The 17,308-nt window shown below is 36.0% G+C and overlaps 2 protein-coding genes across 2 annotated transcripts in view; one reads left to right on the top strand and one right to left on the bottom strand.

The window, feature by feature from the left end:
* Nucleotides 1-17,308, bottom strand: part of STT3B (STT3 oligosaccharyltransferase complex catalytic subunit B) — a 104,332-nt gene that overhangs the window by 42,403 nt on the left and 44,621 nt on the right. Inside the window, exons 2-3 of the mRNA XM_036868511.1 lie at nt 6,281-6,389; nt 2,352-2,639 (exon numbers count right to left, since the gene is read on the bottom strand). Coding sequence (XP_036724406.1) covers nt 2,352-2,639; nt 6,281-6,389 — 397 coding nt within the window. The remainder of the gene's footprint in view (nt 1-2,351; nt 2,640-6,280; nt 6,390-17,308) is intronic.
* LOC118903418 (non-histone chromosomal protein HMG-14-like) lies at nt 12,544-12,858 on the top strand. Its single transcript, XM_036868512.1, has one exon. The coding sequence runs from the start codon at nt 12,544-12,546 to the stop codon at nt 12,847-12,849; it is 306 nt and encodes a 101-aa protein (XP_036724407.1). The 3' UTR covers nt 12,850-12,858.

Raw genomic sequence — 17,308 nt, 5'->3', positions numbered from 1 at the left:
CAAAAGAATGCAAGAGTAGCAATTTAATCTCAGACAGAGCCAACCTCAAAGCAAAGAAGTGATCAGAGATAAACAAGGGCATTACACAATGACAAAAGGATTAATTCTCAAAGACTACATAATCCTTAAAGTGCATGTGCCTAACAACAAAGTGTCAAACTACATGAGGAAAAACTAACAGAGCCACGAGGGTAAATGGATGAATCCACTACCATAAACGGAGACTTAAAACCCGCCCTCAGATGGATGAATCCAGCAGGTAGAAAATCAGTAAGATTTTCATGATTTAAGAAAATCATGAAACTCAACACCACCACCAATCAACTGGATATTGGATGTAATGGACATCTAAACTTGATTTCATCCAAGGACAGCAGAATACATATTCTTCTCAAGCCTACATGGAACATTCACCAAGGTAAACCACATCTGGACCATGAAACACATCTTAACAAATCTGAAAGAATAAAAATCATGTAAGGTGTTGCTCTCAGCCCACAATGGAATTAAACTAAAGATCAGTAACAGAAAATTAACTGGAAAATCTCAAAATAAATGGGGATTAAACAACATACCTTTAAACAAATATATGGGTCAAATAAAAAAATCTCGAGAAAAATTTTAAAATATTGTTAACTAAATAAAAATGAAAACAACTTACCAAAATCTGTGGGATGTAGAGAAAGCAGTGCTCATAGGGAAATTTACAGCATTGAATGTATATAACAGAAAAGATAGATCTAAGACAATTATCTAAGTTTCCACCTTAGGAAACTAGAAAAAGAAGGGCAATTTAAATCCAAAGGAAGCAGAAGAAAAGAAATAAGAATCAGGGCAGAAATCAATGAAGCTGAAAACAGGAAATTTATAGAGAAAAATCAATGAAATCACAAACTGGTTCTTTGAAAGATGAACAAAAATCAATACGCCTCTAAGCCAGGCTAAGAAAAAAGGAAGACACAAATACTAATATTGGAAATAAAAGAAGGACCATCACTACAGATCCCATGGACATGTATTAAAAGGATAATAAAGGAATACAATGAACAACTCTATGTGCACAAACTTGATAACCTAAATGAAATGGACCAATTCTGTGAAAGAAATCTCCCAAAACTCAAACAAGAAGAAATAGACAATCTGAATAGGGCTCTGTCTATTAAAGAAATGGAATCAATCAATAATTAATAACCTTCCAAAACAGAAAGCACCAGGCCAAGGTGGGTTCACTCGTGAATTCTACCAAACATTAAAAAAAAAAAAGACAGCAATACTCTACAACCTCTTTCAGCAAACAGAAGTAGAGGGAACACTTCCTAGCTCATTCTACAAGGCCAGCATTGTCCTAACGCCAAAATCAAAGACATTACAAGAAAAGAAAACTATAGACCACGATCTCTCTCATTAACGTGGATGCAAAAATCCTCAACAAGACATTAAGAAATCAAGTCTAACAACGTATTATAAGAATTATATATCAATATCATGACCAAGTGAGATTTATTCCAGGTATGACATAGCGACTCAACATTTGAAAATCAATTAATGTAATTCATGACATCAAAAAGTCAAAAGAAAAAGATCATGTAACTACAGTTGACCCTTGAACAAGGCAGGGGTTGGGGTAGTGACCCCCTCACCCCCCTTGGTATCAAAAATACACATGTAACTTGACAGTAGGCCCTACATAATCTGTGGTTCCATATCTATGGATTCAACCAACCTTGGATCATGTAGTACTGTAGGTATGTATTTACTGAAAAACAAACCTGTGTATAAGTGGACCGGCAGAGTTCAAACCCGTGTTGTTCAAGGGTTAACTGTGTATCAAAAGATAGAGAAAAAGCATTTCACAAAATCCAACATCCATTCATGATAAAATCTCTCAGCAAACTATTGACACAAATAGAGTGGAACTTCTTCAACTTGATAAATACTACCTACAAGACAAGGATGTCTCCTCTCACTACTCCTTTTCAACATCATACTGGAATTAGTAGCTAATACAGTAACACAAGAAAAGGAAATAGAAGGTATACAGATTGGCAAGGAAGAAATAACTTGGCAACAGTAAAATAATACAAGTTTCACAAACAGAATTCAACATCCTAAGCCACTGAACCACATTTCATTTTCCTAAGTATCTGACTCCTCTCTCCCCTACAAAAGAAACAAAATCAAGAGCTTAATTTTTTGATAGCCTCTTTATTGGAGCTATGACTTACTTGTTACAAACAGTAACAGAGTTCTCTGTATACAACTATAATTGATAAAAGACAAATGCTGCACAACAGCATTTCAGCAGAAAGTTCATGGGTATTAACGACAACAAAACATTAAGTGTTACTTACCCACAAGTAATATGTGAACTGAAGTGCAAAAATAGCAATGCCTTCATTATCAAAGGATCCAGCTACTGACCGAGAAATGTAACCTGGTACAATAGCAATAAAACAAGCAGCTAAAAGTCCTGCTCCTTGGTTCCAAAGTTCTCTGGTAAGCAGGAAAGTAGATATAGATGTAAGGCCGCTAAAAGTTGGTGCAAGGAACACACATACATCTCTTATGTGAACTGTTATGTTCAGTGTATTTAAAATCCAATGGATAAGGCCAGCTGTTATCATCAACCCTGGGTAAACCTAGGAAGAAAAAAAAAGGACAATTTAATTACATATAAAATGAGGTAGCTGAAAACACTAATGTAAGCTTCTTTCTTTATTATTATATATTGTTTATAGTAAGTTTGAGAATAAGCTCTTACAATAGTTTGCCTTCACACATTACAAAATTAAATGTTCTTGTGGATTAGATACAAATAAAAATCTGATATTCAGATACATACTTAAGCAAAAGAAGAAAGATCATACTGAATGAATGATTAAAAGTGAAGAGGTTTAACAATGAAAAACTACGTAACTTTCTTATTGATCCCACTAACTCTATCCTTTCACTATAAAACAGGGTCCTAATCTAACATATCCTTAAGTTTGGAGTTTTAACGTGCTCCAACATTGCCTATACTTGTGTTCAAGGGACTGAGAAAAGGACGGAAGATGAAAGAAAGTTACGTGCAATATTATTTAAGTGGTATTTATAAATGATTTTTCCCTTCTTTCAAAGTCAAGATTTGGAAAGTAAACAATTTTAGCTAGGAAAAGAAGGACTAGTTAGTTGGTGAATTCAGATATAATATTTTCGGACTCCTGGAAGATTAGACCTTTTTACACTTCTTAAAATATTTAAGGATAGAAAGGAAATAATAAACTAGAATAGGCCAGTTAACAGTTATATTCTGCACCCTCCCTCTAAAAGAGAACATGAAACATTAAGAGGATTCAAAGAACAAGAAATAGGACATTAATTCTGAGCTATTCTTCAGTGATTAAAATGTATATTTATATTTCCATCCTTATCTAAATCCTAAAAGATTTTTCTTTCTCCATCACTGAAACTACAAAGAATGTTATAAATTTCCTTTCCTAGCTATCCTATTTAAACTTGCAAACTCCCATGGTCTTTAACCCAACTCCATTGCTTTTTTCTCCATAGCACTTAACACCATTTCACATACTATTTATTTTACTTATTTATTGTCTATTAACTAAACACCCTCACAAGAATATAAGCTCCAGAATAGCCAGAAAAATTTCCCCAGCATCCAAAGAACAATGATTGGCACAAAATGAATGCTCGATAGAGTGTATAGAAGGAGAATGGGATAATGGAAGGGGGAAAAAGTATGGCAATCATCACCATTCTTAAAAATCAAAATTTTGTTCCATTTCATATATGATACCAGGCCTCAGTGTATGATATTGTTAGCAATATTCAAAGAAAATGGAAATGAATTTGAAAATACTCTAAATTTGGCAGACTGAACTGACATATGAAATACAGCCAAAATAGGTAGAAGTACTAGATGAAAGGACCAAAAAACTCTAAACAAACAAATAAAACCACCCAACAACAAAAAAGGCATATTTAAGCTCAAAAGGAAGGGAACCCTCCAGGTTCCAAACATAAAGAAGAAATTCAAAGTAGGTACTGATGCCGTGGGAATCTAAAAAGAGAAAAAACAAAAACAAAGCAGGCTTGATATATAGGCACTCGAGGTTGGGGAGTAGTTACCACTCACCACAGGGATCAAAGAAAAGGCCTAATTCCCAGCACAAAACCAGGGCCCGTTTATGAAACTAGACTAGACAAATTCTACCCATCCATCAAGGGAAACAGTAAGGAACTCTTGCCTTACTTCCAAAGCTCTGAATAGAAACAAAACAAGAAATAAGAAACTCATTCATCACATGGGTGAATATGGGTTCCACATTTATAACAGCATCGTGTATAAAAAACCTCAAGCTGAGAAATAACCTCTAAAAACTGTCCTAAAAGCAGTAAGACCTCTAAGGGCTCCAACAAAGGCAAGTGAGAAAGATTATTATAAGGATGGTCCCAAATACCAAGACACCAGGAGTCTCAGAAAACAAGCCTTCATTGAGGGTGAATTCAAGATAAAAATTTATAAACACACCAGGAAACAAACTATAGTAATCAAAGACTAGTACAATGAAGTAATGATAGCATTCATCCCACAAGAAGTACAGATACAGCCATCTACCACATCTCTCACCATTCAGTACCTTTCTAATTCACCCTAATTCATGACTATTGTCCTGTATCTTTATCTCTGTTTACATCAAAGATAAGAAGATGCCCCAGATTATAACACAACATCTGACTACCACGGAGAACCTATTCCTTCCAAATACAGAGGGAACATTTATAAAAGTTGGCTATATCTTGGGCCACAAATCATGCCTCAATAAATTTCAAAGGATTAAAATTACAGGATTTGTTCTTTAACCATAATATATTGGAAGTATAAAGCAAAAAAAAGATAACTAGGAAATTCTATTATGTTTAAAAGTTAAATACAAGTAACCCATGAATCAGGGCAAATTATAGTGGAAATTAAAATACACTTTGACCTGAACAATAATGAAAATACTACATATCAAAACTTATGCAATGTAGTTAAAAGTGATTATTGGGAAATTTATAGCTTCAAAATGAACACATTAATAACAAAGAAATGTTGAAAATTACTCATCAAACTGTATCAGGAAGACAGATAAAAACATCAAAACAAACTCAAGAAAGTGGGAGGAAGGAAATAAATGGAAATTAACACAAGAGAAGGCAAATATTTAATAATCAACAAAGTCAAAGTTTCTTTGGGTTAAGAAATCTACTAAAATTGATAAACCTCTGACAAAACTGATCCAGAAAAAAATACTACACATATATATTGCCCAAACAGGTGTCTTGTCTTTCATTTTCTCTTCAGCATTCTCCTTACATCCCAAATTCTAAAAATATTTTCTCTTATATCATCTTCTGGACATTATAATTCCCCACGAACTATGATCAATACTCAATTACCTCGAGTAATTGGGACCTGGAAAATTAGAATTATCTGATTCTTCTACATTTCTATTTCCTTCCCAAAATTTTTTTTCAATAAAGTTGTTACAGAACAAAACAAAAACATACAAATAACCTGAACTTAAATGTGTGACAAGAGATCCACTTGTCAGAAATAGTGGCTAGTATGAGGTAACCCAAAAACAGGTTGCGGGGTGAGAGTGGGAAGAAGAGGGTCAAGAAAAGAGATTTAGCAAATTAAATACTAATCAGCCACAGAAAAATGTGTTAGTTAACTATACAAAGCTTTCAAGAATTGCCACCACCTTAGGGCTTCCCTGGTGGCGCAGTGGTTGAGAATCTACCTGCCAATGCAGGGAACACGGGTTTGAGCCCTGGTCTGGGAAGACCCCACATGCCACGGAGCAACTAGGCCCGTGAGCCACAACTGCTGAGCCTGCGCCTCTGGAGCCTGTGCTCCGCAACAAGAGAGGCCGTGATAATGAGAGGCCCGTGCACCACGATGAAGAGTGGCCCCCGCTTGCCGCAACTGGAGAAAGCCCTCGTACAGAAACGAAGACCCAACACAGCCATAAATAAATAAATAAATAAATAAATAAATAAATAAATAAATAAATAAATAAATAAATAATTTAAAAAAATCAACTGTATTTCTATATGTTAGCAATGAACATGCGGAATTTTAAAATACAACGCACCTTATTATTGCTCAGAAATACTTAAAATACTTAAAAATACAAAAAAAAAAAAGAATTGCCACCACCTTAGTGATTAATATTTACTCAAATAACCGCAAAATTTTAAGATTAACATAAATAACTGCAAATATACTTACAGTACCACCGACTATTCTTCCTAGTGGATACCATGCTCTTTCATCAAACCAATTTAAAAATTCATAGAACCCATGAGATGCAAGATGATGTGTTGATCTATAATTAAACCTAGAGAAAACAGGAAAAAAAGAAATGTTATAAAACTTTACTAGAAAGAAATAGCTCTCTTTCTAATATTATACTTTATATTTAACTCTTTATATATAGCTCTATGGCTACATAAATACATCTTTTATAACAATTTTCCTTAAACCTAAGTAACACATTATTTTCCAAGAAATAGGCTAATACCTCTAAATATAACTAAAAACAAAGTCCCTCCCTCCCCCCCCCAAAAAACAACTCTACCAAACTAGTAATGCTCAAATTAACATTTGGCCATTGCCTGGGGTACAGATGGTAGACAGCTATGCATTTGAATTTTTAAAAAGTGAGGGTACATACAATTTACCAAATGGTCAAAGAAGTCAATGACTCTCAAAAGATTAAAAACCACTGACAGAAAATAGCATCAAAATGAAGGATGCACATTCAACATAATTGCCTCCAATCCTATAACCCTAAAAGTTACAGAAGTAAAGAATAAGTTATAATAGCACTAAAATCATGGGAGATGAACTATAACAGCACTTTAAAACGAGAACATGACCTTAACGAATGAGAAATTTCCTCAATGAAAGACAAAAAACCAAAGGAGAAGAAATGAGATGGAAGAAGCCACAGTCCAAACTGCAACCAGAAGTAAACTGCAAACCATGGTATGTGTGTGTGTGTTGGGGAGGTGGGGGAATGGGAGGAGTTTCCAGGATGTTCCATGTTTAGTATAAAGTTGCTATGGGGCAGGGGGGCAAGAGAAAATCCTGCAGCAATCATCAGGGTAATGAGCATTAGGAACAGCCAGGCAGGTGGATCCCCTTGCCCTACCACTGCCAAGCAAGGAAGTGGGCCTCAAAGGTATCTGCAATACATGTAGACAAGTGATTCAAAAAGTGGAATAGTGCTTGACGGAAAGAAGATGAATAGGAAATCCTCATATCCAAATTCAGCTTGATATATCCTTCCCAATAGCAAGCCATGACTCTCCCTCCCATAATCACCAGATACAAACACTGTAGTATTTGTAGACAGACCTGATCAAATACAAAAATAAGCACACATCCAAAAACCAAACATTTAAGAAAAGTAGACAATATGAAATCTAAGCATCAAAATCAATGAGTGGAAGAACTAATACCATAGAAAACAGAAATAGGAATATCTTCAGAAATAAGACAAGCCACAGCAGCCTGAAAGGAAGCATATCCGAGAGGTTAAGACTACGAGTGTTAGAATCATACTGCCTGGGTTTGAATATCTTAGTTCCATACTTATTTGCTATGTGACCTTGGCTGGGCAAACAACTCATGGTCTCTCTGTGCTCTAGTTTCTTCATCTGTGAAAAAGGGATAACAACAGTACCTATGTCAATAAGGTGGCTATGATAAGTAAACAATATAATATCTCTAAAGCACTCAGAGGCTACTGCTACTATTACTGTGAAATAAAGATCTATGATAAAAGCACTATTTAAGTTTTTGAATGTCAAATGACTGTTAAGATATACAAAATAAAGGATGGGTTAAATAGTAAAAAGGTCAAAGATGCAAAGCAAATTAGTAACAAGACAGAAAGTATTCTGAGGGGTGGCATTAGAAAGATGGCACGATAGGAGATACCAGCCTTCATACCCCCAACAAAAAATAAGAAATAGACAGCTATCCGTGAAGGAAAATATCCCCAGGAGGCTCATGCAGAACTGAGATCCTACAGCAGCACAATGAAGCAAAAAATGGAGAGCAACCACACAGAAGGATCACTAGGGAGACAGGCTTAGCTGAGACATCTAGAGACAGCCAGGAACAAAGAAGGGTAGAGGCTACCAGTATCAACCATGTGGTAGTACCACTGCAGTGCCCAGTGTGGTCTGCTCTGTGGAGGACCTAGGCAGGCTCTTCAACTGAGGACAACAGCACCCATGACAGCTTTCACAAAGGAGGACCCCATAAGTATTCATCAGGACAAACTCCAGTGGCCTGCTCTGCAGAGGACAACAGCAGCTTTCACCAAAAGCCATCACTGCCACAGGGCCCCTGGAGAGGGAGACACTGCTGTGTCCTCAGCAAGAAAGAGCTACTGCTGCGCTGCCCCAGGACCAGGGCTGCCACAACCCCCTATTCCCACAAATGCTCTGGACTCCAGAACCACTGCTGCTCTGTAAGTGCTTACACTTCAGACTCCAGCTCTGCAGCTGCTTTGTGTGTGCCTGAGCTCCAGACCCTAGCTCCATGGCTACTCCATGGGCACTCATCAGTACTACCACGATTAAGAGGACACCTGTGAGTTGGACCTGGTGCCAAGAGAGATCCCCTTGGCCACAACAACTCCCTGTGGGAGAAAAAGAGACCAGAAGGTCCCCAATAGCCCTTAACAGCCCCATGGACACTTGCTGCCTTGGCCATTGAGGACCCCTGCAATCTTCACTAACACTGACCTCAGCTGTTGGAGCTGCACAAAGACTACACCCCTGGATCTTCCCCAGAGTAAGAACTGCCACAGCCTATTCAGCTGGCACCCTCACACTTACCCGCAGGTAAAGGTCTTTCCTGACCAAAACCACTCCATCAAATGGGCAGGCATAAATGCAAGGCTACAACAAAAGTGAAAAAAATCAAGGAAACATGACACCACCAAAGGAACACAATTATTTTCTAGTAACTGACCACAAAGAAACAGATCTCTGAATTGCTTGACAAAGATTTCAAAGTAATTGTTTTAAGGAAGCTCAGTAAGCTACAAGAGAACCCAGAAAGACTACTCAACAAATCAGGAAAACAATACATGGTCAAAATAAGAAGTCCAAAAGAGAAACAGAAATTATAAAAAAAAAACCAAAGAGAATACTGGAGCTGATAAATACAATGAATAAAATGAAAAAAAAAATGCAGCAGAGAATATCAACAGCAGACATGAACAAGCAGAAGAAAGAATCTGAGAACTAGAAGAGAGGTTACTTGAAATTATCAGGGCAGAGGGAAAAAAAAAAGTGAAAAATAGCCTACATTAACTATGCATCAAGGGTAGTGATGGCTGCATTATTAGAGTTCCAGAAGGAGAGAAAGGGGTAGAAAGCTTATTTACATAAATAATGGCTAAAAACTTTGCAAATCTGGGGAGAGAAATTGACGGTCATCCAGGCATGTGATGTTCATAGGTACCAATACATATTCAACCCATACAGGACTCCACTGAGAGACATAATAAAACTGTCAAAAATCAAAGACAAAGAGAGAATTTTGAAAGCAAGAGTAAAAAACTTATACATGGGACCCACATAAGGCTATCAGCAGATTTCTCAGCAGAAACTTTGCACCAGAATAGCGTATATATAGTCAAAGTGCTTGAAGAAAAAAACTGCCAACCAAGAATATTCAGCAAAGCTGTCCTTCATAAAGACGTTCCCAAACAAACAAAAAACCAAAAAAAACAAAACACTGAAGGAGTTCATCACTACCACACCTGCCTTATAAGAAATGCTAAAGGGAGTTCTTCAAGCTAGCATGAAAGGGCAATAATTCGTAACATAAAAACATATAATAGTATAAAACTCACTAGTAAGATAAGTATGTAATCAAATTCAGAAGATTCTACTATTGTAATGGTGTATAAATCACTTAACTAGTATAAAGGTTAAAAGACAAAAATAAAAATATCTATAGCTACAATAATTTGTTAAATACACAACATAAAAAGATTATGACATCTATAACATAATTGAAGGGGTGTGTAAAAGAATAGAGATTTTGCATGCAACTGAATCAAATTATTAGCTTAAAGTTGACTGTTATAATCATACAATGTTTTATGTAAACCTCACAGTAGCCACAAAGCAAAAACCTATAGTAGATATAAAAAGATAAAGAGAAAAGAATCAAAGAATACTGCTAAGGAAAACTATCAAATCACAAAGGAAAACAGCACAAGGAGAAAGGAACAAAGGAACTAGAAAACAATTAACAAGATGGCAGTCATTAAGTCTTATCAGTAATCACTTTGAATGTAAATGGATTAAATTCTCCAATCAAAAGACATAGAGTGGGTAAATATATTAAAAACACAAGACTCAAACATATGCTAACAGAAACTCACTTCAGCTTTAAGGATACACATAGGCTGAAAGTGGAGAGATGGAAAAAAAATTCTATGCAAACAAAGCAGAAGAGAGCAAGAATGGCTATACTTTTATCCAACAAAATAAACTCTAAATGAAAAATTGTAAAAGAGACAAAAGGTCATTCATTATAGAATGATAAATGGATCAACTGATCAAGAGTATATAACAATTGAAATAGACAGCAATGCAATAATAGTAGTGGGCTTTAATACCCTACTTTCAGTGAATAGATCAGAAAGATAGAGTATGAATAAGGAAATATTGGACTTGAACTACGCTTTAAACCAAATGGATCTAACAGAGAACATTCCATCTAACAGCAGAGCACACATTCTTCTTAAGTACATACAGAATATTCTCCAGGACAGATCACATATTAGGTCACAAAACAAGTCTTAACAAACTTAAGACAGAAAATTATACCAAATATCTTTTCTGACCATAATGATATAAAATTAGAAATAAGTAACAAAGCTAGAAAATTCACAAATATGTGGAAATTGAACAGTATTCTCCTGAACAATCAATGGGTCAAAGAAATAAAAAGAAAAATTTTAAAGTATCTTTAGATAAACACAAATGGAAACACAACATACCAAAATGCTGCAAAAGCAATCTAAGACAGAAGTTTATAGCAATAAACACTGGCATTAATAAAAAACAGACCTCAAATAAACAGCCTAACTTTATACCTCAAGGAACTAGAAAAAGAATAAATTATGCCCAAAAAACAGAAAGAAGGAAGTAACAAAACTCAGAGCAGAAATAAAGACTAGAAAAAGAGAAGAAAAAAAAATGAAGTTTTGTTCAACTTTTTTTAAAAAAAGATAAGCAAAATTGACAAACCTTTAGCTAGACTAAGAAAAAAAAGAAGAAGACAAAATCAGAAATGAAAGAGGAAACGTTACAACTAATACCACAGACACAAAAATGATCATAAGAGATTATTATGAACAATTATACACCAACAAATTGGATAACCCAGAAGAAATGGACAGTCTTAGAAACATACAACTTACATCAAAGACTGAACCAGGAAGAAATTTTAAAATCTGAACAGATCAATAATGAGTAAGGTGATTGTTGGGGGGTTTTGATCACTGATTCAAAGAAAAGCCTAGGACCAGATGGCTTCACTGGTGAATTCTACCAAACATTTAAAGAAGAATGAATGCCAATCCTTCTCAAACTCTTCCAAAAAATTAAAGAAGAAACCCTTCCAAAATCATTTTACAAGGCCAGCATTACCCTGATACCCAAGTCAGACAAGGACACAACAAGAAAACGACAGGCCAGGGTCCCTGATGAACAAAGATGCAAAAATCCTCAAGAAAATACCAGCAAATTGAATTCAACAGCACATTAAAAGGATCATACACCATAATTAACTGGAACTTATCCCTGAGTCAAGGATGGTTCACCATACGAAAATTAATAAATGTGATACCAAATTAACAGAATGAAGGATAAAAATCATATGATCATCTCAACAGAGGCAGAAAGGGCCTCTGACAAAATTCAACATCCTTTCATGACAAAAACTTTAAAAATTAGGTATAGAAGAAATGTACCTCAAAATAATAAAGGCCATAGATGACAAGCCCACAGCTAGCATCATACTCAATGGTGAAAAGTTGAAAGCTTTTCCCCTAAGATCAGGAACAAAACAAGAATGCCCACTCTCACTCTTCTTTTCAACACAGTCCTAGCCTAAGCAATTAGACAAGAAAAAGAAATAAAAGGCTTCCAAATTGGGAAGGAAAAATTTGTCTGTTTGCAGATAACATGATCTTATATACAGAAAACTCGGAAGGCTTCACCAAGGATACAAGATCAACATTTAAAAAATCAATTGCATTTCTATACACTAACTATGAATTATCTGATTGAGAAATTAAGAAAGCAATCCCGGGTTCTCCCACCACCCCCGCTGCGGGTCCCAGCAGCTCAGGCGGCGGGAGGAGCGGCAGCGGCCAGGCAGCCCAGCTTTGCAAAGGCTCTCGGGGTGCTGCGGCCCGCAGGAACCTGGCACATGCCCGCTCCACCGCCACGATGCCCAAGAGGAAGGTCAGCTCCGCTGAGGGGGCGGTGAAGGAGGAGCCCAAGAGGAGATCGGAAAGGTTGTCAGCTAAACTGGCTCCTGCAAAAGTGGAAATGAAGCCAAAAAAGGCGGCAGGAAAGGATACATCTTCAGACAAAAAGTGCAAACAAAAGGGAAAAAGGGGAGCAAAGGCAAAACAGGCTAAAGTGGCTAACGAAGAGACTAAAGAAGACTCACATGCAGAAAATGGAGAAACCAAAAATGAGGAGAGCTCCGCTTCTGATGAAGCAGGAGAGAAAGAAGCCAAGTCTGATTAATATCACACCCCTGGTCCTATCAGTGGTCCCTGTCTCCCTTCTTGTACAATCCAGAGGAATATTGTTATCAACTATTTTGTAAATGCAAGTTTTTTAGTAGCTCTAGAAACATTTTTAAAAAGGAGGGAATCCCACCTCATGCCATTTTTAAAGTGTAAATGCTTTTTTTTAAGAGGTGAAATCATTTGCTGGTTGTTTATTTTTTGGTAGAACCAGAAAATACTGGGATATTAAATATGGGAGGCTTTGATTGTCTTGGGTGTCATCTTAACATTCCACAGATGGAGGGTAGCTTTTATATCTTATAATACGAAGCATACTAAATAGCAGTTTGGAGTCAGCTGTGCATTTAATGTCTTAAACACTAAATTACTTCTCTTCCCATGTTGTTTTTGGTATAATTGTTTCCTAAAGCAAACCACTTTACCTTGGTCTTGGCTCTCCTGGGCAGAATTTTGTGCACTATGTAACATCTTTGGTCGTGGTAGTCCAGTTCTTCTAGTAACGGTTAATGTGCTGTGAATGACTGACAATTTGAGTATGTAGTGTATATGATATTAAATTGTGAATTAGTGGGACTTACGATGTAACAGCATATCAATATTTGAAGATATTGGTACTTGATATACTGTGAAGGAAAATTTGCCTCCAAATTTTAAGCTGGAAAGTCACTGGAATAACTGTTCAGAAAAGAATCACAACTACATGATTTTTTAGGTTTTTGGTACGTATGTTGAGAATTGTGTACAAATTGAAATGTCTATATATTGATCCTCAAAACAACCAATAAAATCTCGATTATGAAAGACTTTCTTGAAGCACATAAAAAAAAAAAGCAATCCCACTTAGAACAGTATAAAAATCAATAAAATATTTAACAATAAATTTAACCAAGATGGTGAAAGACCTGTACACTGAAAACTATAATACACTGATGAAAGAAGACACAAATAAATGGGAAGATATTATGTGCTCACGGATTGGAAGAATTATCAATAGTATTGTTAAAATGTCCATATAACCCAAAGCAATCTACAAATTCAGTGCAATACCTATAAAAATTCTAATAGCATTTTTCACAGAAATAGAAAAATAACCCAAAATGTGCATGGAACCCCCAAAGAGACTGAATAGCCAAAGCAGTTTTGAGAAAGAACAACAAAACTGGAAGTATCACACTCCCTGATTTCAAACTATGTTACAAAGTTATAGTAACAAAACAGTATGGTACTGGCATAAAAAAAGACACACAGACCTTTGGAACAGAACACAGAGCCCAGAAATAAACCCACACTTTCACAGTCAACTAATCTTTGACAAGGGCACCAAGAACAAACAATGAAGAAAGAATAGTATCTTCAAATAAATGGTATTGGAAAACTGGATGTTATTAATATATGCAAAAGAATGAAACTGGACCCTTATCTTACACAATACACAAAAATCAACTTGAAATGGATTATTGACTTCAATGTAAGATCTGAAACCATAAAACCCCTAGAGGAAAACAGAAAAAAATCTCTTTGACATGGGCCTTGGCAATGATTTTTGGGCATACAATGCCAAAAACACAGGCAACAAAAGCAAAAATGAACAACTGGGACTATATCAAGCTAAAAGGCTGTGCATAGCAAGGGAAAGAATAAACAATATGAAAAGGCAACCTATGGAATGAGAGAAAATGTTTGCAAACCATATATCTAATGAGGGATTAATATCTAAAACACATAAGGAACTCATACCTCTCAATAGCAAAAAAAAACCCCAAAAAACAAAAACCCACAAAAACTCTGATTAAGAAATGGTCAAAGAAGTCAAAGAACCTGAAAAGACATTTTCCCAGAGATATACAAATAGCCAATTAGGTATATGAAAGGTGCTCAATATCAGAAAATGCAACTGAAAACCACAATGAGAAACACCCTCACATCTGTTAGCGTGGCTACTATCAAAAAGAAAAGAGGTAACAAATGCTGTCAAGGATGTGAAAAAAGGGAATCCTTGGTATACTGTTGGTGGGGATGTAAATTCATACAGCCATTATGGAAAATAGTGTGGAGATTCCTTAAAATCTGCATATAACTTATAGTGAGTTCTCCATATACTTGGTTCCTCCACATCTGCAGTTCCTCTGCATCTGCAGATTCAACCAACTGCAGGTTGTATTTATCAGTGACAAACATCCACATATAAGTAGACTCATGTAGTTCAAACCTGCACTGCTCAAGGGTCAACTGTGTATGCAAAGAAAACAAAATCAGTATATAGAACAGATATCAGCACTTCCATGTTCACTGCAGCATTATTCATAATAGCCAAGACGGGGACTTCCCTGGTAGTCCAGTGGTAAAGAATCCGCCTTCCAATGCAGGGGACGTGGGTTGGATCCCTGGTCGGGGAACTAAGATTCCACATGCTGCAGGGCAACTAAGCCTGCGCACCACAACTAATGAGCCCATGCGCCTCAACTAGAGAGCCTGCATGCCACAAACTACAGAGCCCACGTGCCACAACTAGAGAAGCCCATGTGCTGCAACAAAGAGCCTGGGTGTGCAACGAAAGATCCTGCATACCGCAACAAAGATCCCGTGTGCCACAACTAAGACCCAACATAGCCAAAAATTAAAATAAATACATACATAGTAGTCAAGATATGTAAACAACTTAAGTGTCTGTTGATAGATGAATGGATAAAGAAAATGTCATTATACATTTATATAATGGAATACTATTCAGCCACAAAAAGGAAGGAAATCTTGCCATTGGCAATTTGTGACAACATGTATGAACCTGGAAGGCATTTATGCTAAGTGAAATAAGCCAGACAGAGAAAGAAAAATACTGTATGGTATCACTTATATGTGAACTCTTTTTTTAAAAAAAAGTTTAACTCAGAAAGAGAATAGAATGGTGACTGCCAGAGGATGGGGGATGGGACAAATGGGGAGAGGTAGATCAAAGGGTACAAACTTCAGTTATAACATGAATAAGTTCTAAGGATCTAATGCATGACAAGGTGAGTGTAGTTAGTAATACGTACTGTACTGTATACTTGAAATTTGCTAAGAGGAGATGAGATCTTAAGAGCTCTCACCAAAAAAAAAAAAAAAAAAGGAAGGAAGAAAGAAAGAAACTATGTGAGGTGACGGATGTGTTATGATTGTGGTAATGATTTCACAATGTCTATGTATATCTCAAATCACCATGCAGTACACATTAAATACACACAACTTTGTCAATTATATCTCAATAAAGCTGAAAAAAAGTATTATGAAAAAATTAAGAAATCTAAAGGTAAATCCAGTTTTTACATTTAATCTTAAAAGAATCATCATTATGCCCCACAGATGATTAGGAAAAAACACAAAAAACTTCATGTACCTCTCAATAAATTTCAAAACGCTAAGGATAAAGTGCAACTTAAAATCATTCATAGAAAATAAACAGATTTTCTCCAAAGGAATATATCAGTCAATTGGAATCACTGAATGCTATAAAGGCAATGGAATAATATACCCAAAATTCTGACTAAGGAAAAAGGATTTTAAACTCAGAACTTAAAACAACATTTGTTTTCCAGAAACAATTCTGGAAATCTAAGCTAGTGCTAGAAATGCTACACACCCTCTAAAAGAAAGTACCAGAGCTAATTTTAAAAGTGAAACCTCCAAATGCTAGAAACAAAGTATTTATTGTACTTAAAGGTGGGACCATGGGAAGACTATCCCTTCAGAGATGAAAAACGATGTATCCAACAGCATGGAAGTGGCTAAATTTTTCTCCTCCCAAGGGAAGAAAGACTCCCATAAAAAAGGTAAAGTCTTCACCTTTGTACCACGCATGTTAGTCTAAATTTACAAGGGATCTCCAAATCAAGAAGTTAACACTGAAGCCAAGGTCCAAAAACTTGGATTAACAGTAAAAGCAAAAACCAAAAATAACTTGAGACTCAAATGAGCTCATAAAGGACAGTTACAAACTATAGGAGGTAGAGGAGCACCATTAGGAAGTACACAACAGGAAAAGTAAGTAACATCCCCAAAACCTGTGAAAATAGTTCAATGACAAAAGGCCTAGTATTTTAACAAGAATCAGGATTTTAAATTTTAAACGCAATTTTTCACTTAAAAAAAATGGACTCCAAGAGATTAATATGTTCTTAAAACTAAGAAACATGGGGTTCCAACTTCATAATCAAAATTGTTCTGAGTGGTATTTTTAACTTTCCATTTTGCATAATTCTTGGCCTCTCCCTCTCTGTTCAATCATTCTCTTCCTTGGCTTTTATAACTACAATAGTCTCCTATTTTTTTACCCCACGTCTCCAACCCTCTTCTCTGCTTTCTGTACAGGCAGCCTCCTCTACCCAAGATCCTCTCATTAACTGTAACTCTCCCCCAAAAGATGTCAGTCATACCTGGGTCTTCAATTATTATCAGTATTCCCACAATTTGCCAAT

This window comes from Balaenoptera musculus, chromosome 11 (genome assembly GCF_009873245.2).
Source record: "Balaenoptera musculus isolate JJ_BM4_2016_0621 chromosome 11, mBalMus1.pri.v3, whole genome shotgun sequence".
NCBI classification, from domain to species: Eukaryota; Metazoa; Chordata; class Mammalia; order Artiodactyla; family Balaenopteridae; genus Balaenoptera; species Balaenoptera musculus.
Note: the sequence above shows the minus strand (reverse complement) of the source record. Positions and strands in the feature narration are given on the sequence as shown.

Coding starts and splice junctions, on each gene's coding strand:
- LOC118903418 (XM_036868512.1), top strand. CDS start 12,544: ATGCCCAAGAGGAAGGTCAGCTCCGCTGAGGGGGCGGTGAAGGAGGAG.